Here is a 24,413-nt window from a genome sequence, read left to right as displayed (position 1 = left end):
GAGATGGAATATATTTCCTATAAGAACCATGGTCCTGAAAAAGTACATATATATGTATATATTAAATAACATACCAAGGAAGGAATTTTATATTTGTAGCATCTTCTGAGGAGGCTAACAAATTAAGTTGTCATTTATATACAGTTTTTCACCTCTCATAGTCCAGGATTCCTTTTGCCAGTGAGAATGACATTAATTACACACAAAGTGTCAGAATTGACAGACTGTGCCTTATAAAAAGACAGTGACTTGAGAAGTAGCAGAGACAAGCATGGGGCACTGGGGGACTTCCCTGTGGTCCCTACACACCTGATCAGGGAGGACCAGTCACTCCAAGGAGCCTGGGCCTTTGGCCTGGGCCCTATGTTCAGAGATGGGGACTAAGCAGCTGTGTCCTCTCTGGCCTGGCACAGTCCCCTGAGCAGCGACCTTTGTATGGTCTCAGCAGATGCCTCTTTCCAGGGTTCTCCCAAGGGGCAAAGCCAATCCACCCTTCCTCAGTCTGCAGGGAGAGCTAAGTCCCATCCCAGGGTCATGGAGGGGCTGGGCAGTCGGTGCATGGAAACACGTTTGCATGAGCAGCCCCTTCTGTGCAGAGGATGGGGAGAAAAGGGGGCCTGGAGTAGCCCAGCCCCACTGTGGCGACCATGGCTGTGTCCACTATGGCCTGGGCTCCTGTCCTTCTCCTGGTCCTGTCTCACTGCTCAGGTAGGGACAGGCCTCAGAGGCCAGAAAGAGCCCCTACCCTAATTCTGGATCTTCTCGCAAAGATCTCTGAAAAACATTACCCTGGTCCCTACACCAGCACCACTGAGCATTTGTTTTTCCAGGTTCCCTCTCCCAGCCTGTGCTGACTCAGCTGCCCTCCCTTTCTACATCTCCTGGATCATCCGCCAGATTAACCTGCACCCTGAGAAGTGGCATCAATGTTGGTAGCTACAGGATATACTGGCACCAACAAAATCCAGGGAGCCTTCCCCGGTATCTCCTGAGATTCAAGTCAGACTCAGATAAGCACCAGGGCTCTGGGGTCCCCAGCCACTTCTCTGGATCCAAAGACCCCTCGGCCAATGCAGGGATCCTGCACATCTCTAGGCTGCAGGCTGAGGACGAGACTGACTATTACTGTGCCATATGGTACAACAATGCTTCTCACAGTGACACAAGCAAATGGAGAGGTGAGACAAAAACCTTCTTCTGCTCAGGGCCCCATCCTATCACAATTTTTAAACTTTGAAATAAATAATATATATACATACACACACACACACACACACACACACTCTAATTGGAAGGACCATCAGGCACATAAAGGCTGTACCTTCAATTTTCCATTCATTATTCTGAATTTTGAGAAATGCAAAAAGCAAAAATAGAGCCCTCATGATAACACTGAATTATCACCTGTGCAGCCAAGTTTGCTCAGAAGGTCTCTATCTTAGAGCCTTCTTTCCTCTAGAAAGAAGAAAAATTATTCATTTCTATCTTACCTCTAGATCAGAACCTGAGGATCATCCCATAAAGTCAACAGGCCTCACTGCTTAGGGCAACAACCAGCATCAGTGGTGAAATCTCCAGCCATTTAGGGTCCACAGTGAGAGTCTGTGGCCTTTCCAGGGAGCCCCCACTCCTCTTATAGGATGTCTGCACCATCACTAACAGGACACTCTGAGTCATCTCTATGAGAACAGTTATTCCTTGCTTAGGACACAGAATCCTTCCAAGGAAAGAAGAGTTTTGACTGTTTCCGAGTACGGTTAGTTAATTTTCAAAACTTAGTCTGTATATGACACAAATATGGCTGAGAGTATTAATTAGGGATCCTGCAGAAAATGCCAGCATACTGCAATAAGGTAAATTGACATGAAGTTAATAAAGAGGTACATTATAATAGTGTGAGCAGAGTGTCTGGAAAGCCTAAGTGAGAGCTGAAACCAAGGCCTACCACAGTGGGGTCAACTGGAGTCCCTGCAGGAAGTGGAAAGTGCAGGGGTGGGGGATTCAGAAGAACAAATGTGGTTTCCTGCAGTCCCAAGAGACTCTCCATGATGGCACCTGGGGGCAAAAAATCCTACAATACCACACTTCTTCCTCCAGTTGAAAAAAGTCATCAAAGGCAGGTGAACCTGCTAGGACAGTCAGCTGTGTAATGTATAGAAGAGGGATGTGATTCTGTGGCCAGCAGGGGGCATGGCTGGTCTGACTGAGAGAAAGAGAGATTGAGGGAGAGAGAGAACACCAATGTGTCCCCTCTAGTGCAATGGCTGAGCGTCCCCTTGCGGGACTGGGTGTGATGACTCTCCTGCAGGTGAGACTGCTCCAGCCCCATTAAGGTACCTGGTGCATGGACATCCCTTAGCCCATGGGGATGACTCAGAGTTTCTCTTCCTTCTCCACACAATGGATCCTTTCCAACCAAGGTATGGAAAGGAAAGGAATAGGTTGATATTTGCATGAAATTACTCCAAGTATCAGGAATTAAGAAGGACAGGACAGACTCATGTGCCCTGTCAACACTATGGAATTCAGCAGGCTGTGCTGGGCATCCCCAAATGGCTCCATGAGCATTTATTTGTCATCCACACTCCACAGAAGGCCCTGTGAACTATGTGAGCACAGCTCAGAGGCAAGTTCCTGCCCCCACCACCAATGGGCTGACCACTCTTCCCCCCACCCCCAGCCTGTGTGGAACTCCTGAGAGGCTACCTGCTCTTACTGTGGTGACCTGAGGAACAGCAGCAGCAGTAGCAGCAGCAGCAAAGTCAGTCAGCACAATTCATGTCCCTGCCCAGAGTCACCAGAGCACTGAGGAGGGAAGATGAGGACATGGACCTTTTCATGTAAAGGGAGTTGTAGGGTGCCCAGAGAAGAGACCAGACAGATTACAGATAAAAAGCATGTGAGCCCACAGAGCTGCCACTGGACAACACTGAGCTGAGACTGGACTGCCTTTGACCAGGTCAGTCTTCCCACAGATTCTCTGAGTCTATCCAGCTGCCTCCCACCCTCATCCATTCATCCCACCACCTTCTGCAAGTTCCTTAGGCCTCCCCAGGAGGGCAGGGCTCTCTATGCAGACCCCGTGATGGCTTCTCCTCTGCCAAGATCACCCCTCCCTCTCCTGGTATCCTCCCCATGTCACCTTTTCTGCTTCCCCAAGGGACCTGAAATCTCCGCGCTCTTACCCCCTCAGTGTCATTCACCAGCTCCTCCCAGCACTGACACCCCTGTAATTCTCGGGCACATGAGGAGCATCCTGACTTCCCCTGGGGACATTAAAGATGTAAGGCTAAGTTTCCTAGGAGCAGTGGACAGAGCGTTCACACAGTTATGGAGGGCAGTGAAACCAGTGCTCAGAATAAATCTTATACCTATAAATGCCAACATTAGAAACAATATGGATCTGAAATTAACAATCTAACTTTTCACCTTTAAGAAATAAAAACAGACAATTTTACAGCAACAATCTAGTTAAACTACAGGCAATAGACAAATTCCTACACATACTGAAGCTACCATACCTGATTCAATGTAAAATAAAACATCTAGAAAGATGTAAACAGATACGTTAAATGGAATTAGTTGTTAATACATTATATCCCAACAGGGGAAAGCCTAAGACCAGACAGCTTTCCTGGTGAACTCTATGACACAGTTAAAGAGCAACATCCAATCCTTCTCAATCTCTTCCAGGATACAGTGAAGATGATGATATATCCTAACTGATTCCATTAATCCAGCATTACCCTGATACAAAGGGGAGACCAAGATACTGCAAGAAAAATAATTCCAAAGCCAATATCCCTTATGAATGAAGATGCAAAACCTCAAGAAAATAGTAGCAAACTGAATCCAGCAACGTATTAAAAGGATCGTGTGCTATAAACAAGCAGGATGTGACCAGGAATACAAGGCTGGTTCAATACAAGAACATCCGACATCATAATATACATCCATGGAATGATGACTTGGGGAATAGATCATACGAGTGGATGGAGAAAAGAAACTGACAATAATAAACACCCTTTTTATGATACCCCCCCTTGATAGACTAGGGACAGAAAGTAACTTACACAACATTATAATTCCACAATATTATATAAACAAACAAACAAACAAACAAAAACTTTAGTTGGAACTCAGGCAGCTAAAATTATACTCAGTGGTGAATGACTGAAACGGTTTCCCACTGATATTCAGTAGAAAGATAAAAATATTTTTTTTTACCATTTTGATTGAACATGGTATTGAAAGTCATATCCAGAAAAATTAGGCAAGAATATCAAATAAAAGTGACTCATGGTGGAAAGAAAGACATAAAAACATTTCCATCCAAAGATGACAGTTACATATTCCTGCAAAATTCATTTAAAATTAGAGTTAAATGAATTCAGGGAACTCTCAGGTTAATGAACAAACATGCAGAATTGACTTGTATTTCTACATATTAACAAAAAATAATTCAAATGAAGGATTAAGAAAACATTTCTATTATGATACCATTATATAATCCTTAAAAATAATTTTAAGGAAGGAAGATGAAGTCATGCTCCTTGAAAAATATCTGTTAAAGAAATTAAAGATCACTTAAACAAATGGAATTCATGGGTTATATATCTTATTATTGTTAAGTTGTTCCCCTGTATCCATGGGACCTTGTTTCCAGGACTACATGTAAATAGCAAAATCCACAAGTGCTCAAGGGAGAGTATTTACCTATAACCTAAGCACATTCTTTCATATGCTTAAAATCATCTCCAGACGGGTGGCACCCATAGCTCAGTGGGTAGTGCACCGGCCACATACACCAAGACTGATGGGTTCGTACCCAGCCTTGGCCAGCTGAACAACAATGACAACTGCAACAACAACAACAACAACAAAGAAATAGCCAACTGTGTGGCGGGCACCTGTAGTCCCAGCTACTATGGAGACTGAGGCAAGCGAATTGCTTAAGACCATGAGTTTGAGGTTGCTGTGAGCTGTGATGCTGCAGCACTCTACCTAGGGCTATAAAGTGAGACTATCTCAAAAAAAAAAGTCATCTCCAGACTATAATACCTTACCCAGTGTAGAATCTATGGTCACAGGTATGCTGTATTTCATGTGTAGTATTGTGCATTGTTGTGCATCTTCACTGTTTCTTCAAACTCTTTCTGACTGTGGCTGGTTGGATCCATAGATGTGGAGACCTGGACATGGAGGGCTGATTGTGCACCAAAGGCAACCACAGACTCACCAGCGTCTCTACAAGCTCCATGTGCTGTTGTGGTTGCTGCTCCACAGATAAACAGAAAGTGACCTAAAATTGACATGGAATAGCAAGGATCCCAGTTACCATTGTCTTATAGAAGAAGAACAAAATTGCACTTCAGAATTTCAAAATTTAGTATAACCCTACATTAATCAAAATGGTGCAGTACAGGCATAAGGATAGCTGTGTAATTAATTAGGTATTATTGAGAGCTCAGAAATTATACATCTCTAGACAATTGAACATACAGGATGAAATAATAGGTTCTCCAGCTTCTCTGGAAATTCTGCTGAAAGAACTGGATATATACATGAAAAATAATAACTATGGCCTTCCACCTTAGAAAACATTCAAAAACAAACTCAAAGTGTAGTAAAGATCTAAATGCAATAGTTGTAAGTATAAAACACTTTGAACAAACATAAAACTATAAAAGCTTAATAAATATGGATATTGGAATGGGTTATGAGATATGACACCAAAAGTATAACCTACAAAACTTTTGAATTTGATTTGATGATTTTTTTTTTGACAGTGTTTCACTATGTCACCCTCCATAGAGTGACATGGCATCACAGCTCATAGCAACGGGCTTAAGCAATTCTGTTGCCTTAGCCTTCCAAGAGGCTGGGACCACAAGTGGCCACCACAATGCCTGGCTATTTATTTGTTGCAGTTGTCATTGTTGCTTAGCTGGCCCAGGCAGGTTCAAACCCGCCACCCTTGATGCATATAGCTGGTGCGGTAACCACTTTGCTACAAGCGCTGAGCCTTGATGAAAATTTTTAAGTGTTTGTCAATGGACATGATCAAAGAGATAGAAAGTCAAACACCAACAGAAGAAACACATGCTGATCACATATCTGAGAAGGCTCTAATATCTCACCTATAATAGAAAGTCTCACAACTGAACATGAAAAGGCAACCACCCTGTCATGGCGCAGCATGGGCAGAGGGAAAGCAAAGCCAGCATCCTAGGCCTTTCCAACTAACAGGTCTTGGCTGGGCTGTCACTGTCCTTTGTGGTTCTGGTGAGCTGACCCCACAACAAATCCACAGTGGAAGAAATGGCCACAGAGTAAACTACCGAGGAGGCCCCATCACTGAAGTCAGGGCTTAGCCAAGGTCAGCAGCTGTCCTGTGGAGGAGGCACCAGCCAGTGAACAGGTCCCTCTGCCTGAAGAGGGCAGCAGACAAGAGGTGGGGAGCCCAGTGCTCTCCCCAGGGTCCTCTGTTTGGCATCCCAGACCTGAGCAAATCCATACCTGGGACAGCAGGGGGCGCTATGGGGCTGCCCGACTGGAAACCAGCCACCTGCTCTCTGCTGGAGGCCTGGTGCTCACTGTCCCGGGGGACAGACTGGCTGCTTAATCTCAGCGCCAGTCCTGGGGAGGCTCAGGCCAGGCCCTGCCAGCCTCATGCACAGAAGCTTCCGTGCCCAGGGATTGGGAGGCCATTTGAAGGGAAGGGAATGATTTGCATGAAAAGCCCTCTCAGTCCCCACAGTGGGGAAGTAGGTACAAGAGACAGGGGAAGCTCTGAGGCAGCTTTGGGCCCTCAAGAATCAGAGCTGGCAGGAATCTCCACCATGGCCTGGGCCCCTCTCCTGCTCACCTTTCTCACTCTCTGCCAGGTGACAGGCCCTTGGAAGCAGAAGTGCCTGGGTGGGGAGGACACCTGCGGTGATTTCTCCCTTTCATTTTGAGAGCATGTGGTGGACACTGACTCCAGACTCATCTCTCTGTGTCTCCACCTCTTCTGTTCCAGGGTCCTGGGTACAGTCCAGACTGACACAGGAAGCTTTGGTGTCAGGGTCTATGAGACAGGTGATCACTCTGTCCTGCTCTGGAAACAGCAACAATGTTGGAAGGTATGGTGTGAGATGGCACTAGCAGATTTCTCGTGGTGCCCCCAAAACTGTGATGCTCAGCACTTCTTTGCCCTCAGGTATCCCTGATCACTTCTCTGGTTCCAAGTCTGGAAACATGGCCTCCCTGACCATCTCGGGCCTTCAGGCTGAGGACGAGGCTGATTATTACTATTTCACATGGGACAGCAGTCTGAATGTTGACACAGTGCTCCAGACTCATGGGGAACTGAGACAAAAACCTGCCCCTGCTCCCCGGTGATCACCCTCACGACTGCCTGTGACAAACCCCAGCCTAGAGCCTGACTGTGACCAGCCCTGAAGTGTCCACATCTGGGGATCTGATTCTCAGATCACAGACATGTTTAGAGGGTCAGCGACCTTCCCATGTCAGTGACTTGCTGTCTTTCTTATTGTTTTTCTGAAAACATCTTTTAAAGCACATCACAAATAGCATACATTTATAAGCTTCAATTTCTTTAGTATGTACAGTGTTGTACAACCAATGACCATAATATAAATGTGAATATTTCCATTATTCTACAAAGAAACAATTATTATGGTAATAGCCAGTATTATTATAACTTTGAGCTAAAAATCCAATTTTTGTTTTTTCCATAATTTAAGGAAATAATGCATTAAAATGTTTATTGGTCCACTTGTTTGGAATTGTACTTCATAAAATTTTAATTTAGTGGTATCAGCACTTCATTCCTTTTTATTGCCAAAAAACACTCCACAGTATGGATATTCTAAGGTGGTTTAACTATTTATCATTTGGGGATTTGGGTGCTAAGCCTTTTGATTTTATGAGCAATGTCACTGTAAATACTGGTATACATATGTCTTCATTTATCTTGGGTGTCTAGTAGGGGTGAAATTTCAGAGTGACATAGTAACTCTTTTTAGGAAAATGTTTGCTTTCCAAAGAGGCTGCACCAGTTTACATCTCCATGACTAACAAGTGAGTGTTTCAATTTCTCCACATTCTCAGCAACATCTGCTATTATCTGTAATTTTGTTTATAGCCACCCTGATGGGACTGCAGTGGAACCTCATTCTAAAACTTATTGCATTTCCCAGTAGCTGATGGTGTCAGGAATCTTTTCATAATCTTGATTCTAATTATGAATAAGCCAGGAAGGTCTGAGGCTCTTCTTGAGTCCCTGACTTCAAAACACGTTAGATTGAGGTATTGTTGAAATTACACACTGAGCCTGCTCACCTCCATGAGCATAAAATTCATGTTCAAGAACAGATCTCCTTCTAGAGACAATAGAGTGGACAGAACGAGGCCCATCCACCCAGGCCAGGCTCAGGAGACACAGCATCTTGTAGACTTCACCTGTGCCAGTCACAATGCCCCAGGGCTACACTGGGTTCCAGGTCTGTTCTAGAGCCTGTCACTCAGTCACCACAGGGGACACACGCAGGTCCAGAGATGTCCCCTGTAGCCTCTGCAGACAATGTTCCAGTGGAACCAGGATTTGTGGAGGGACTTGCTGTAATGCACACAGGAAATCATCATTATTAACCACAGGCCCACACAATGCCTCTACTGAATCATGTGGCAAAGAGTACAAAACAATATTCCGTGAAAAATTAAAATTCCTTTAAGTGGAATAAAATGAGACAAAATGAATGTAAACAGTTAGCACTATTGCTAGAACACATAGAAGAAACTTTCATTAACAGTTCGGAAAGAACTTGATATTGAGCAGCCTTAGAACAGCTGTCAGGTACCAAGTTGCAAACCCAGTAGGCTCCAGGTCCCAGCAAAAGCATGTGTCGTGCAGAATTGCCTCTAAGTTCTATACATAGTGAGATTCCAGATAAGGAAACTATTTTCATATAAATTTAAAACAACAAACAGCCCAGAACTGACAGCATAGTACAGAAAGCTTTTAACCTCTCATGAACAATCTGAGAACTGGATAACAGCTTTTTAAAACTACTTCAGTCCTTAGGTGTCAAGTGGTGCAAGGCTGGGATCTTTGACAGAAAATAGAAGGTGACATCAGTCTTGTTCTCTGTGACTCTTATTGGAAACGGGACAAGCCAGGGAACCTCCCTGGTATCACCTGAGATGCAGGTGAGTTCCAGGGCTGAGGGTCCCTGACTCTCCCCTGGATCCGGGGAAGCCTAGGCCACTACTGGATGCAGCTCATCTCAGGGCTTCGACGTGGGGATGAGGCTGTAATGAAACAAGCCTGTTTCTCACAGTTTCCTAAGTGAGGTTTTATCTGCAAACTAAAATATTTTGAGTATGGAGCCAGTGATAAGCAGGTGACAGTGAGGGACTGGACAGAGATTTATTCTGTGTGGGGAGGGGAATGGGTGAAAGACAAATGGGCAAGGGAGCTGGCAGAGGAGGGAACTTCAGACCAGAGACCTGATCTGTGAAAGGAGAAGGGGGAGGATGGGCAGGGCGGGGCTCCGACCACCTTGCTGCTCCCTGCAGCTTCTCCTAGGGGGAGGTCTCAGGGGCACCAGCCTCTGCTGCTGTGTCCACCCTCAGGATGGGGCTGTGTCCTCCTCCCCTGCCTGCTCCTCCACTGGAGCCTGAGTGAACTCAACGTTGAGGTGTCTCGAGGCTTTGGAGCCTTTGCCACCCACAGGCCCTGCAGCCACTGAGACACCCCTCTACTGAGCTGTCTGCTGGGAGGCAGGGTCTGTGGAAGACTTGACTCCTTGCACCCCACTTCTCTTGGGTCACACTGAAGTCTTCTGGCCTGGGGCATCCTCTGGAACCATCTCCAACCTTCTTCAATGCTGGATTCTCCTGCTCCAGGGATCTAGGCCTTGTCCCTAAACTGTTCCAACCCTGGCATCTAACACGTGATAGGCCTTCCTAAATATTTGTGTAAAGAATGAATAATTCACCCTACATTCCTCCAAGATCATTTTTTTTTCTGAGTCAGAGTCCCACTCTGTCGCCCTCAGTAGAGTGCTGTGGTGTCACAGCTCACAGCAACCTCAAGGTCTTGGGCTCAAGCGATGCTCTTGCCTCTGCATCCCAAGTAGCTGTGACTACAGGTACCCACCACCAGGCCCGACTAGTTTGAGATGATTATTTTAATACCCACATTATCTATAGGAAAGTAAATGAGTTTCTGTAGCCTTGATTGTTTCAGAATTGTGCTGGGGACAAACTTAGGAGATGCAGTAGCTTGGAAAACTCTGCTTGAGTAAGTTTTCACCATTGTTTTACCTGTGCCTAGGAGTCTTTGGGAACTCAGAAAACTTCCTTGTACTGACACTTGTTCTCAGAATTAACCCAAGGGGGGGCATTTGAAACATGCAGGGACTCAGGCTGAGACAGTTAGGGGCTTTTAGGGGTCCTTATGCTGGTTATTACATTCTCACTTGTCTTCTTGGGAGTCAAATCCTTGATTCATCTGTGTTGCTGTGAAGGGGCTGATATTTAGGGCTGGGCAGGGAACACTTATTTTTTTCAGGCTCAGGTGAGCTTAGATGTCAGATTTTTACTTTCAGGCACAAACTCTCTGAGCCTCAGCAAGGTCATGAACAAAGCAGTTTTAACCATTTTGGATGGCTCCACTCTGGCTAAGGAGCACACACCTCATTTTCCTCTCTAGACAAAAAACTGCAGTAAAGACTTTATAACCTTGTTTAAGGCGAGGGTTTGTATTTAGAACACTTTTTTAGTTTGTAAAGGTATTTTTTTTTTTTATCTACCAAGTTCTGATTAAAATATCTTTTAGGGCCAATTATTTACCCTTAGAAAAAGGAAACTTTTTTTTATTTTTATTTTTTATTAAATCATAGCTGTGTACATTGATATAATCATGGGGCATCATTCACTAGCTTCACAGACCATTTACCAAGTTTCACATATACCCTTGTAAGATGCACCGCTGGTGTAATCCCACCGAATACGGGTAGAAACACTAGCAAAAATGAAGTTCTAATTGTTGAATAAGGCAACAATGGGAAATTATATTGACACTATAAAAATGAAGAAAGAAAAGAAAAATCTATAGAGAAATAGTTGAAATGAAAAACAAAACATCAACAACAATAATAACAACCGATAAAAATGCAGTATATATCTCTTGATGAATATTGTCTGGGCAATAGGCGATCTACTGGGGTATGAGCTGTTAATCACAATGGTGATATGCCTGTATGAGATGGAGCCTGGAGGCCTCTGCTGATTCTCAAACCCTGCAGGGTTGAGAGCCTAAAGTGGAGACCCTAAATTTCTCCTCATCCCAAGTCAAAGGCACTTTCAACTGCTAAACTTAGCTAAGCAGAAGCTTTCCCAGGAAAGTGATTGTCACTGGGATCACTCCTGAAGTGGCTATCCACTTACCCAGTGTGCCAAAACCAATCTCACTTATGCCCCTGAGGGCTAAGGCTGCAAGGCATCTCAGTCCCTGCCTTTAGGCTGCTCAGTCACTAGATTACTAGCTCCCACCTGAACCTTTCTCTGCAACCCTGAGGGAAGAACTTGATGGGGTACTTCTCTCACAATGGCGCCATTTGGACCACAGATGAACACTATTAGCTCAGTCTGAGGCCCTAGACAATGCTCAAAGTCCTCCACACTTTCGTCTAAGTTCTCCCAAAGTAATTCAATTGAGTTCCAAGTCCAAAAAAAACAAAGCAGCTTACAGTTAAGGCCTTCCCTGTTTGCAATCTCACTGCCGCTTTACTTACAGCTGCCAGTAGGATTAGACCGAATGAACACACACAATCACTTGCCAGTTTTCCACTGCTTTTGTGCTCCTCCTGTGGTCCAGAAGGCTCTTGCTGACTCCTTGTGTCCTCGAAGGGATGTTTATGGTCAGATCCCACAAGCCAGAGATGCCTGGAGTCTTGTCTCCCCAGACTCATCATGCCCGGTTGCAAGGAAGCTGTTACTTGGCCGCCATCTTGCTCCTCTTCCCCAGTTTTTATTTTTTTTCCCAAACAGATAGAAATGTTTGATGAAACGTTTCTTTTTTTCCCTTGGTGTACAGCCCTTCACCTTTCTGAGCCTATTCTGCAGTTCACTGTGACCAGGAGACTGAGCTCTGGCCAATGGAATGTGGGTAGAAAGTGGGAACTCCATTTAGACCTGATGCATAAAAGCCTCATGCTGCCATCCTCACTGATCTTTCCCCTTGTGTTTGGTGCAGATGACCATGCACTGGGAAAGCCTGTTTTAAAGGTGGGGCTATGATAGAAGAAACTGTGATCCCCAAATCACTGCCAATCAGGAAAAAAACACCCATTTAGGTTTTGGAGAGAGAGAAATGATCTCCTATTTATGGTGTTAAAACACTGAGGCTATAGATACCAGGTTACCTGAACTAATCTAAGAGAAGATTTTTCCAACATTATTTACTGAAAATTCATCCAGTCACCACTAATTGCAAATGCTTTATTTATGTATGTATTTATTCATTGATTTGTTTTAGACAGAGTGTCACTCTCTTTCCCAGGCTGCAGTGCCATGTTACCACCAGCTGTGGGGGGAGCTTACGTCAGAAAAGGCTGGGCTCACCCATCCAGACAAGTGAGGTCTTCGAGGTGCCCAACCCACCTGTCAAGAAACCTGCACGTGGAGCCACCTCAAGGCCAGGCACACCCATCCAGACAAGCGAGGTCTTCAAGGTGCTCAGCCCGCCTGTCAAGAAACCTGCACATGGAGCCAGGCACACCCATCCAGACAAGCGAGGTCTTCAAGGTGCCCAGCCCGCCTGTCAAGAAACCTGCACATGGAGCCACCCCCAGTGCCACCTTCCATCAGAACACCACCACCACTGGAGTGGGCACAACCGGCAGCAGCATCTCCATTAGAGCATCCTCAACACCCACCCAAGGCTTTGTGGGAGGTGGGCTTGTCGTGTCTCCAGCCCCTGTATTGCCCATTAATGCAGGATTCAAGAATACAGGTGCTTGGCTGCAAATGAAGGTCAGAAGGAGGCTCACCTCTAAAAAGTTGCCTTTGTCCCTTGACTCTGGTCCCCCAGCACCTTTCCCAAATCTGGACCATGGCACCTATTAGAAAGAGCCTTTTACCCTTTGATTTATGTGAAGGAAATCTGCTTCAGATCTTTGGATTCAGCCACCAGCAGGGCAGTGGCATCCCTGGTGCCCTTTGCCTTCTCCTGGGGGAAATACCTGCCTTGGGGGAAGGGAAGGCTGGTTATAGCAGGGCAGAGCCAGGGACCTTTACTTAGACAATCTCACTGGTGAGGCTGCAGAACATTCTGTACATTCAGTTCACTCACTTCCCTAACTCTTGCTTAGTGTGTAACCTTACTCAGGTGGCCTCCATGCCCACCTTTGCCGTGACAGCCATCTTTGCTGGCAGCTGCAAGGTGCAGCCCACTTGGATGTCTGTGCATTTGATAGGATTGGGAAAGACTTCTTATTTCTAAAACATTTCCTTACTTGGCTTGGCTATCAGAAGTGGCTCTCTTCCCTGAGTTCCCTTAGGGCAGTGGTTCTCAACCTTCCTAAAGCCGTGGCCCTTTAATACAGTTCTTGTAGGTCACGACGCACAGGTTGAGAACCACTGCCTTAGAGGACTCTTTCTCCATTTCCTGCTGCTTTGTCCCTTGTAGGATATAATCACAGTGTGTGCTGCCTTTGTCATTTTTTATCCTTTATATTCTGAGTCAATGCCTCATCTCCCAACCTCTCTGCCACCTGGCCCCTAAAGGCTTGCTGGCAAAAATCTGTTAGCATGGCAGAGCCAGGGTGAGCCACTTCCCTCCATGAGGGCAAAGCTCTCATCTTAGAGCAGACAGGACACCCACGCCTGCTGTCAGCTGCCTCCTACCCCACCTCCCTGGTGGCCTCATGGGGCCGTTGTCTGCCTCTCCAAGATGATATGTAGGAGGCCTTGTCCTGTTACTTGTCTGATGCTCCTGCCTATGTTTGAGGAGAAATTGAATTGTATGAGTGGCGGCATTTTGGGACTTAACTGCTTCAAGTTTTCTGGGGCCGAGCTATCTGAAGGTGGACAGTACAACCACTTTCTGGCTGCAAGTGCTGACCCTGAATTTCAAAAGGTTTTTGCCTTTAAGGGCTGGCAGACCTGGACCGTGGGGGTGGGGAGGCGGGGAGTACATACTTTCCAGTGACAGCTGGGTGCCCATAAATTTGAAGCAGGTAAGCCTGACACTTTCAACATGCCAAAACAAATACAATTCAATTCTTCCCCAAACATTCATAGGCATGAGCGTCACACAAATATCACAGGACAAGGCCACCCACATATAATCTCGGAGAGGCAGACAATGGCCCCATGAGGCCACCAGGGAGGTGGGGCGAGGAGGCAGCAGACAGAGGGCCTGGGTGTCCTGCCGGCTCTAAGAGCTTTGCCTTCCTGGAGGGAAGTAGCTCACATCTGGCTCTGCCATGCTAACAGTCTTTTGCCACCAAGCTCTTAGGGGCCAAACTTCCAGAGAGGGCTGGAGATGAGACATTGATTGAGAAATGGCAGGAGGAAAATGGCAAAGGCAGCACATACTGTGGTCTCCAAGATAAAGCTGAACTTCAAGATCATTTTCAAACAATGAAATCCTACAAGGGATGAGGGAGTGTTACCCTCCACTTATGAGACCTCACTGGGGGCTACCTCACCCACACTCTAAGTTACAAAATCTACCCTAATGAGCCATACTTTCAGGCTGTATCTTAGTGATTTCCCCTCCAAGAGCCCTGTCCAGACATTTCCCCTTTCCTGCTTTATACTACAACCAGATGCTTAGGCCCAGGAGCCCCACTGTCATGCCCACCCTCTTTGGGACAAGAGTGAATATGAGTGTCATGCCAACTTTTCTGAAGATGGTTCTACAGTTGGGATTTTGCCCATCACCTGTTAAGAAGACCAACATTTGGGGTCACATACTAATTTAGAGTATAGTTTGTTAACACTATTTTCATTGTTTTAAGGTGTTTACTATATTTCTTTGAAAGCTGAGGATGCTGAATGATCTTAAGTGAAATGTTAATACCTTTTATTTTGATGTATTAGAATTTAGGGTTATAAAATCATAATAGCTGTTGTTAAAACAACAAGAAAAATACCTGTGTTTAGGTTGTCACAATAAACATTTAAGGAGTTTACATTTTTACTACCAAGTGAAAATAGACATTAAAAGTAAATTTGCCACCTTCACAATTTGCCTAGTTTTAGTTCCATTCATTAACATTTACTTCCTTCAAATATTAATGGCAACCCATTACCAATAATGTATTTTCTCTATTCCTTCCCCACTTGCATTCTAGTCTTCCTATTCTTACTCCCACTTCGGTTGGATGATAGTTTAGTGGAAACCCTGACTATTAATTATCCCTTGTCAAAATCATGGAATATATCACAGGCTTTCCCCTTAACATATAATCTTAAGAATTCCTTAGTACTTAAAAAAAAGTTTACCAATATCCTGGATCTTTTATGTGCCATACCCTGAGTTTTGAGAATAAATCACCTATTAAATACATGTTTAATTTTTTAGTCTTTCTCATTTTTTAAAAGTTTGAAATGACTTTTAAAATCATTTTTATTTTTCGCTAAAGGTTTTCTTTTTTTTTGTTTCCTACACAATGTATCTGTCAAAGAATCAAAGCTGTTTGGGTTTCCCACAATCTAAATTTTGCTCACTGAATATTCTTGGTGTAATTCACGAGTTTGCTCCTTTGACCTTGGCATTTCCTACAAACAGGCAGCTGGATCCTGAGGACTGACCAGACAAAGGTTTGATTCCTTTGACAAGGCCATAGTCTAGAGTATACTAAGTTATTTCATCAGGGGGCATGTAAAGTTTTCTTTCTCTCTATTTAGTATTAGCAACTATCGATGTTCAATGTTTAGATATATTAACTAATTAGGGATTACAAGAAGGTCATATTTTAACTTTTTAAACTTTTTTAAGCTGGATTACACCTCCCCTTACCTATGATGAGATAAACCACTGGCACAAGAGTTCATATCAGAAAGGTAAGATAAATGATTGTTTTCTTCATATGATTAATTTTTTTTTAAGAAACAATTCTCATTATGTTGCCCAGGCTGGCCTCACAATCCCAGACTCACGGTATCTTCCTGCCTCAGCCTCTCGAGTAGCTGAGACTACCGCACATCCCATTGTGGCTGGCCATCTGCCTAATTTTTAAGATAATGAACTGGTTATCATCCTTGGATAAGGATAAATTAATTTTAAAAATTATCATTATAAGCTGATGAATTCAAACATTTTTGAGGGGTTTTAAACCATGGTAATTTATATCTTATCAAAGCCTACACTGTCCCATCTTTGACCAAGATAAAATAGCTTAAAATTGTATCCTAAGGCCTTCTGACAAGAATTCATATTAGTCTTTGATAGCTTCACTGAAATATGGAATGATAAATATTCCAAGCTCATTTTATATATTTCCTGCCCCAGACTTGGAATCATCACCTTCTAAGAAGGCATAGTTTTAGTAGAAAACATTTTAAGATCATTATCTCTCTGGGTGCAATCGCTCACAACTACTGTTTTGGAAAACCAAGGCAGGAGGATTACTTGAGGCCAGCAGTTTGAGATCAGCCTATATAACATAGCAAGACTTCATTTCTACAAAAAAATTAAAAACAAAAAAGCAATAAGGTTAAACGTTAACAATACGGAAATCTGGGTAAAGGATACATAGATGTTAGTACCCTGTTTTCCCGAAAATAAGACAGTGTCTTATTTTAAGGTGTGCTCCCAAAGACGCGCTAGGTCTTATTTTCAGGGGACATCTTATCTTTCCTGTAAGTAGGTCTTATTTTCGGAGGATGTCTTATTTTCGGGGAAAGGGGTATTATTTATTTTTCTAACTTTTTGTGTGTTTGAAATTAACTTCTGATGAGATAAATAATATATACAAATACGTAAAATTTTCTTGCTCTGTTTACTGAAAATATCTAAAAGCAATGACTTAAGACAATAGTAATAACCACTACTAGTTTGCAGGTTATGATTTTTCTTTTTTGGGAGACAAGACCTTGCTCTATTGCTCAGGCTCAAGTACAGTGCATGACAATAGTTCACAGCAGCTGCTAACTCCTGAGCTCAAGCAATCCTCCCATTTCAGCCTCTGGTGTAGCTGGGACCACAGGCTACTGATGCACAAAAAGAAAAATAAACAATACTAACATCTATATATCTGTTACCCAGAGTTGCTCATTGCTAATGTTTAACCTCCTTCTTATAATAAGCTTTCTCTCTATAGATAATACACATGTGTATATATACATTTTTCCTGAAGTATATGAGGATAAATTACATGTAGTATGGTCCTATAACCTGAAGTATACTTCAGCATTGTCTAATAAGTATTTCTTAAGACACAAGGATACACTCTTCTGTTACCATGGTACAACTGTCAATTTCATAAATTTACATTTACATTGAAATTTACACTAATCTACTGTGTATATTCCTTGTTAAATGATCTAATAATGGCCTTTATAATCATTTCTCCCTTCCAGTACAGGATCCAGTCCAGAAGCAGGTACTACCTTCATTATCTCTTTAGATTGTCTCAAAAAAAAAAAAAAAGACTGAGTCTCACTCTATCGCCCTGGGTAGAGTGCTGTGGCGTCACAGCTCACAGCAACCTCCAACTCCTGGGCTTATGCAATTCTCTTGCCTCAGCCTCCCGAGTAGTTGGGACCACAGGCGCCTGCCACAATGCCTGGCTATTTTTTTGTTGCAGTTTGCCCGGGGCCAGGTTTAAACCAGCCACCCTTGGTATATGGGGCTGGCGCCCTACTCACTGAGCCACAGGTGCCGCCCACTCTTTAGACAGTCTTAAACATTTCTACCAGCTTTACTTGTCTCTCAACACATGACCATTTCTTAATCTTTCATGACATTTGATTTTAAAAAAAAATTCCTCATGATTATTTACTCTCAGCTGGAATAACACAAAGTGAGATGTCATATCCTTCTCAGGATCACACCTAGGCATACCATGAGCCTTTCTCCCTCCTTTGATAATGCTGATACTGACCATACAGTCTATGTGCCACTACAATTATCTACTAGAGAAATACTGGTTATTCCCCTCACTTTTGATATGAGAAAGCCATATAAATATCTTGGCTTTATAACCAGTATTTTACACTGGTCATAGTAGGATGATTAGGATCCATCATCATCAGGCCTGTTGTTTAGCAGGCCTGGGCTGGGTTTGAACTCACCAGCCAAGGTATATGTGGCTGGCGCCCTAACCACATCATCCTACTATGACTGGTGTAAAATATAATCAGTAGTAGGCGCCAGAATTGACTAGAAAGAGGCATGAAGGCACTCTCTGGAGTGATGGAGATATTCTGTATCTTGATGAGGTTGGATTATACAGGTCTAGCCCTTTAATAAAACTCATAGAATGTCATATTTAAGAATTATGGGGGGCGGCACCTGTGGCTCAGTGAATAGGGTGCCGGCCCCATATGCCAAGGGTGGCAGGTTCAAACCCAGCCCCGGCCAAACTGCAGAAAAGTACAGAACAAGTGGGCATTTGAGCTTAACTAATGGGCATACATCATTTTTTTTTTTTTTTTGAAAATTGCGAAACTTGGTAAAGGTAGAATGTAAATGTTTTGGCACAGTAACTGAGATAACGCCGGAAAGGCTATGTTAACCACTGTGATAAAAATGTGTCAAATGGTTTATGAAGCGAGTGTATGATACCCCATGATCATATCAATGTATACAGTTATGATTTAACAAAAAAAAAAAGAAAATGAGGAAGTAGTTTATTAAATGATAACTTTGTACATTGATGCATTTATGGGGTTTAGGGTACTGCTTCGATATACAATGTGAAATGCTTACATTAAACTAAGTAACACATCAAAAAAAAAAATAAATAAATAACCGGGCGTTGTGGCGGGCGCCTGTAGTCCCAGCTGCTCGGGAGGCTGAGGCAAGAGAATCGCGTAAGCCCAAGAGTTAGAAGTTGCTGTGAGCCGTGTGACGCCACAGGGCGGTACAGTGAGACTCTGTCTCTACAAAAAAAAAGAATTATGGGCAAGGTGGTTCATGCCTGTAATCGTAGCACTCTGGGAGGCCAAGGCAGTTGGAATGCTTGAGTTCACAGGTTCAAAACCAGCCTGAGCCAGAGTAAGATCCCATCTCTAAAAACAGCCGGGCATTATGGCCAGTGCCCATAGTCTTAGCTACTTGGGAGACTGAAGCAAGAGAATCACTTGAGCCTAGAGTTTGAGGTTGTTGTGAGCTATGATGCCACAGTACTCTACCAAGGGCAACATAGTGAAACTCCGTATCAAAAAAAAAAAATATATATATATATAAATTTCAAAACTGCAAATACTACAAAAAAGAATTATAAATATTGAATTCTGGTTAATAAAATGCATCCAAAAGTGTTTAGGGACATTTGTAACTTCTTATAAAATGCACCAAAAAATAAGATGGATTCATGTAGATACGTAATAAAGGAAAAAGAGAAAAAGTTAACAACTGTTAAATGTAGTTGATGGGTACAAGGGTTCCACGTATAATTCCTTGAACTTTGGCACTTTGGAACTTTGAATGTTTTCATAAAAAATATGGAGATTTTAAAAACCAGGAGTATGAGTGGTTATGTTATGAAGAATACAAATAGTAAGTGGGTAATTATAATTTGGATAATTTTCCCATAGTAGCCTCAATACTTGGATTCAAAAGAGCTGTAATATAGAAAAGAGGGTACATGGATGTTAAGATGGAAAACTGTTAGATGGCTAAACGGTGGTTCTGGTGATGATGAAAACAAGGAAGTCAAAATATATACAAACTTTTAAAAAATGTTATCCCCAGTGTTCTGGAATGGATCTGTAGTATCAGCTACTTAGATGGCATTAGAGGCAGAAAGATCCTTCTAGCCCAAGAGTTGGAGGACAGCCTGGGCAACCTAGTGAGACCCCATCTCAAAAACACTCCACAATGACAAATAACCATTTTATAAGTGAAGAGGGGAAAAAATATTATTTCTAAATTAATATGTATGTAATTTCAAATGTGTATATTTAAACTAATACTTTGAATAGAGATCTGTTTTATCTATATCCCTATATAGTTTATTTATTCAACTAGGTCACAAAACCTTTCCTATTTTTAAATTCTTACTGGGGATATGTAGATTACCTTATATTTTGGTATACACAGTACAAAGGTACCATACCATTAGAAAAATTTATAAACACAATGGCTATACAACATAGATATGCCTTTTTATTTTTCTGAGACACACGCTCACTCAGTTGTCCAGGCTGGAGTGCTGTGTTGTCAGCCTAGCTCATAGCAACTTCAAACTAATGGGTGTAAGTGATCCTCTTGCCTCAACCTCCTGAGTAGCTAAGACTATAGGTAAACACCACAATGCCTAATTTTTTCTTTTTTTTTTTGAGGCAGAGTCTTACTATGTCACCCTCAGGTAGAGTACCGTGGTGTCACAGTTCACAGCAACCTCAAACTCTTGGGCTTACATTATTCTCTTGCCTCAGCCTCCCAAGAAGCTGGGACTACAGGCACCCACCACAATGTCTGGCTATCTTTTTGTTGCAGTTATTATTGTTGTTTAGCAGGTCTGGGCCAGGTTTGAATCCGCCGGCCAAGGTGTATGTGGGTGGCGCCCTAACCACTGACCTATGGGTGCCAAGCCGTAGTTTCTATTTTTAGTAGAGATGATGCTCTTGTTCGGGATGGTCTTGAACTGCTGAGCTCAAGGCATCTTCCCATCTCAGCCTCCCAGAATGGTAGGATTATAGGCATGAACCACTATACCTGGCCCATACATATGCTTTTAAAATTATTTCTCAAAAAAAAAAAAAAATTACTTCTCTGCCCATTTGGGCATTTAGGTTATTCTAATTTTTTTTGCATTAATAAGCACTATTATGTTAACAGATCTGTTGATATATACACACACACATATATAAAAACATTTACATATGTGTATGTATATGTAGTTAGTACTTCTGGTTATGTCTTTATGAATTTTTCACACTAACAAACTGTTTTCAGAAAGCACTTTCAACAACTGGATATGATGCCAGCTTCATTGCAAACTCACTGACATCTGAATACTATTTAAAAAATATCTTTACCAATTTGATAGCACTGTTTTCATTGAGCATTGCTGTATGTCAGGTGTGGTATTAAAATGGAAACTGTTCTATAGTTTTCTATTTGTGGCCCTCCTTTCTCAGAGTTCAGTATCAGGGTTTTTCTAGCCTAAATAACTTTAGACAAGCCAGAAGAGCATGGCAATTTGACTATCTTTGCTCCCGTGTCTTCTAAATCTTTCTCCTTTCTGTCTCCTTATTCTTTGTGTACCACTTAAGTTTTTTTTTTTTTTTTTCTTTCAAGACAGGGTCTCCCTCTGTCACCCAGGCTGAAGTTCAGTGGCATAATCACAGTTCACTGCAACTCCAAATTCCTGGGCTTAAGTGATCCTCCTGCCTCATCATAGTGAGTAGTTGTATACCATATTTGGTTAACATTTTTATTTTTTGTGGAGACATGGGTCTTGCTATGTTGCCCAGACTGGTCTTGATCTCTTGGCCTCAAGTGATCCTTCTCTGTCGGCCTCCCACCTTAAGTCTTCCTTCTGTGTCAGCCTCCCAAAGTGCTGGGATCACAGCATGAGCCACCACGTTTTAATTTTTTTTAGATAAGATCTACATACAATATTCTGCTAAAATCTGAAGAAATCTTTTACATTTTGTGGCTTTATCAATTTTCTTACTCTCTAATGATGTTTGTGAATTTGTATTCTTTTTTCCTTGATCAGATATGCTCGCCATCTGTCTATTCAATCTTGTCAGACAAGCGATTCGAGGTTTCATTCTGCTGTTTTGTTTAGAAATACTAGAAAAAATTTTTTTCTAAATCATTAATGTTTACTCTTTATTAACATCTTGCTTTTCTCTTTTGATCAGTTCTTACTTCTTCCTCCTGATTTTCTCAGTACATTTTCATTCCTACTTAATTAATTTATGACAACTATGTGCTTTTACTGAATATGGCAAAACTCTGGCTTCGTACCATAAGTACTAATGGTTATGCTGGTAACGTCTGCAATTTTGAGACTTTCTGTTTAATAAGGAATTATATATGCTAGAAAATCCATTAAAAGTTTTCAATTAGTATTATGTTTGTCAATTTTGCCTTACATTTCTAACAAATTTTGCTCTACATATTTTGACAGTGTTATCTGATGTTAAATAAGACAATAAAATTTTATCTTTGTTTTGTATTATATCACCTTTATTATCATAAAATCTCCCAATTTGAAAGATGACTTTACTATACTTGTCACCTCTCTTCAAATGTTGTTAGTGTCATTTGGTATTTAAATTCCAGGTTACTACTTTTTTCACTTTTCCCTTTTAATGTAACATCTAATATTTATAGTCAATTTGACAATATTTACCAGTTCTTTAGACATCTCTCTTGCAGTCAGTGATCACTGCCAGAACTTTCATTCCATGGCTTCTTTATTCATGTTTAATAATTTAGCATCATTTCTTAATCAGTTAAAGTACATTAACAAACATTTTGTTCAATAAGGCAATAAGGATGTTTTTTTATTCAGGAGGTATGTTTTTTACATGCAAAGATAATTCACCTGTACTATATATTATAAAAGTAAAAGCCAGAACTTTCTACCTCAAAACTAAACATGTTGTTGTTCTATTGTCTTGTGGAAATGGTTGAGTTTAAATGAATATAGTTTGTTTTTTCTCTGACGTATAATGTAATATGAAAGTAATATTTCCTAAGTACCTATAGGAATTTTTAAGATTTTGTGAGGACATGGCTATTTATAAGATTGATAAAATTCTTTTTCATTGATTTTTTGCCTAAAATATGGTTAACTACTCCAATCTGTATAAATAAGACTTTCTTCAACACAAGGAAGTTTTTTTCTGTTATATTTTTAATTATGTTTCTTTACATCCAAATACACTGAAAGATTTCTAAAATATTCTTTTAGATTTTTCTTTTTTAAAAAATTGTCCCCATCCTACAACAGGTTTTTCCAAAGCGGTTAGCTTGCAGTCCTACCAACAGTATAAAAGTGTTCCTCTCTCCATCCATGCCAGCATCTGCAACTCCTGGATATAGTTTGTTGTGATAAGGGTTATGTGATATCTCAGGGTGGTTTCGATTTGCATTTCTTTGATGATTAGAAACAATGAGCATTTTTGCATATTTTTTAGCCATTCATCTGTCTTCCTCAGAGAAGGTTCTGCTCATGTCTTTTACCCAGTGATAAACAAGATTGTTTTCTCTTTTTTTGTTGTTGATTAATAGGGGTTCTCTATCCATCCTGGTTATCAAGCTTTTGTCAGATTCATAACATTCAAGTATCTTTTCCCATTCTGAAAATTGTCTATTTGCTTTAATTATTGTGTCCTTAACTGTGCAAAAGCTTTTCAGTTTAATCAAGTCCCATTTGTGTATTTTTGTTGTGATTGCCACTGACGTCTTCTTCATAAAAAAATCTTTCCCCCGGCCAACATCCCTAAGAGGTTTCCCCATACTTTCTTTAGAGTTTGTGTCACTTCATGTCTTAGATTTGAATCTTTTATCCATCTTGAATCAATTTTTGTATATGGTGGAAGATGTGGGTCCAATTTCAATCTTTTACATGTGGTTATCCAGTTCTACCATCAACATTTGTTGAATGGGAGCTTTTTGCATTTGTTTGGTTTGTTAAAGATCAGATGGGTCTAAGAGATTGGTTTCATCTGTTTATCATTTTCTATCCTCTTCCAAATGTCTATGTTCAGATTTTTGTGCCAATACCAGGCTGTTTTGATCACTGTCGACTTATAATGTAATCTAAAGCAGTGTTTTTATGACTAAAAATTGCCTTGGCTATATGCTTTTATTTCTGGTTCCGTACAAAACAAACAGTTATTTTTTCTAGTTCCACAAAGTATGATGTTGGTATTTTAATCAGGATTGCATTGAATCTGTAAATTGATTTGGGTGGTATAGACATTTTAACAATGTTGATTGTTCCCAGCCAATATCATTGTATGTTCTTCCATTCGTTAGGTTTCATGAATTTCTTAAGGTTTCATAAGTCTCCTTGTAGAGATCCTTCACCTTTTTTAAGGTATATTCACAGGTATTTCATTTTCTTTGAGTGTACTCTGATAGGAATTGAATCTTTGATTAGCTTCTTGACTAGGCTGTTATTGGCATATACAAAGGCTACTGATTTGTGAACACCGTTTTTATACCCTGAGTTGTTACTATATTTCTTGATTACTTCCAT

The 24,413-nt window shown here is 41.7% G+C and overlaps 1 gene segment (V, D, J or C); it reads left to right on the top strand.

Moving 5' to 3' along the window:
* The first annotated feature begins 662 nt into the window (after window positions 1-662).
* Window positions 663-7,383, top strand: LOC128579062 (immunoglobulin lambda variable 5-39-like). The segment is given in 3 exon segments: window positions 663-708; window positions 831-1,178; window positions 7,202-7,383. Coding segments are annotated over 3 exon segments (576 nt in total).
* Window positions 7,384-24,413: the final 17,030 nt, after the last annotated feature.

This window comes from Nycticebus coucang, chromosome Y, assembly GCF_027406575.1.
Source record: "Nycticebus coucang isolate mNycCou1 chromosome Y, mNycCou1.pri, whole genome shotgun sequence".
In the NCBI taxonomy this organism is placed as follows: Eukaryota; Metazoa; Chordata; class Mammalia; order Primates; family Lorisidae; genus Nycticebus; species Nycticebus coucang.
This window is presented reverse-complemented; position numbering and strand designations above follow the sequence as displayed.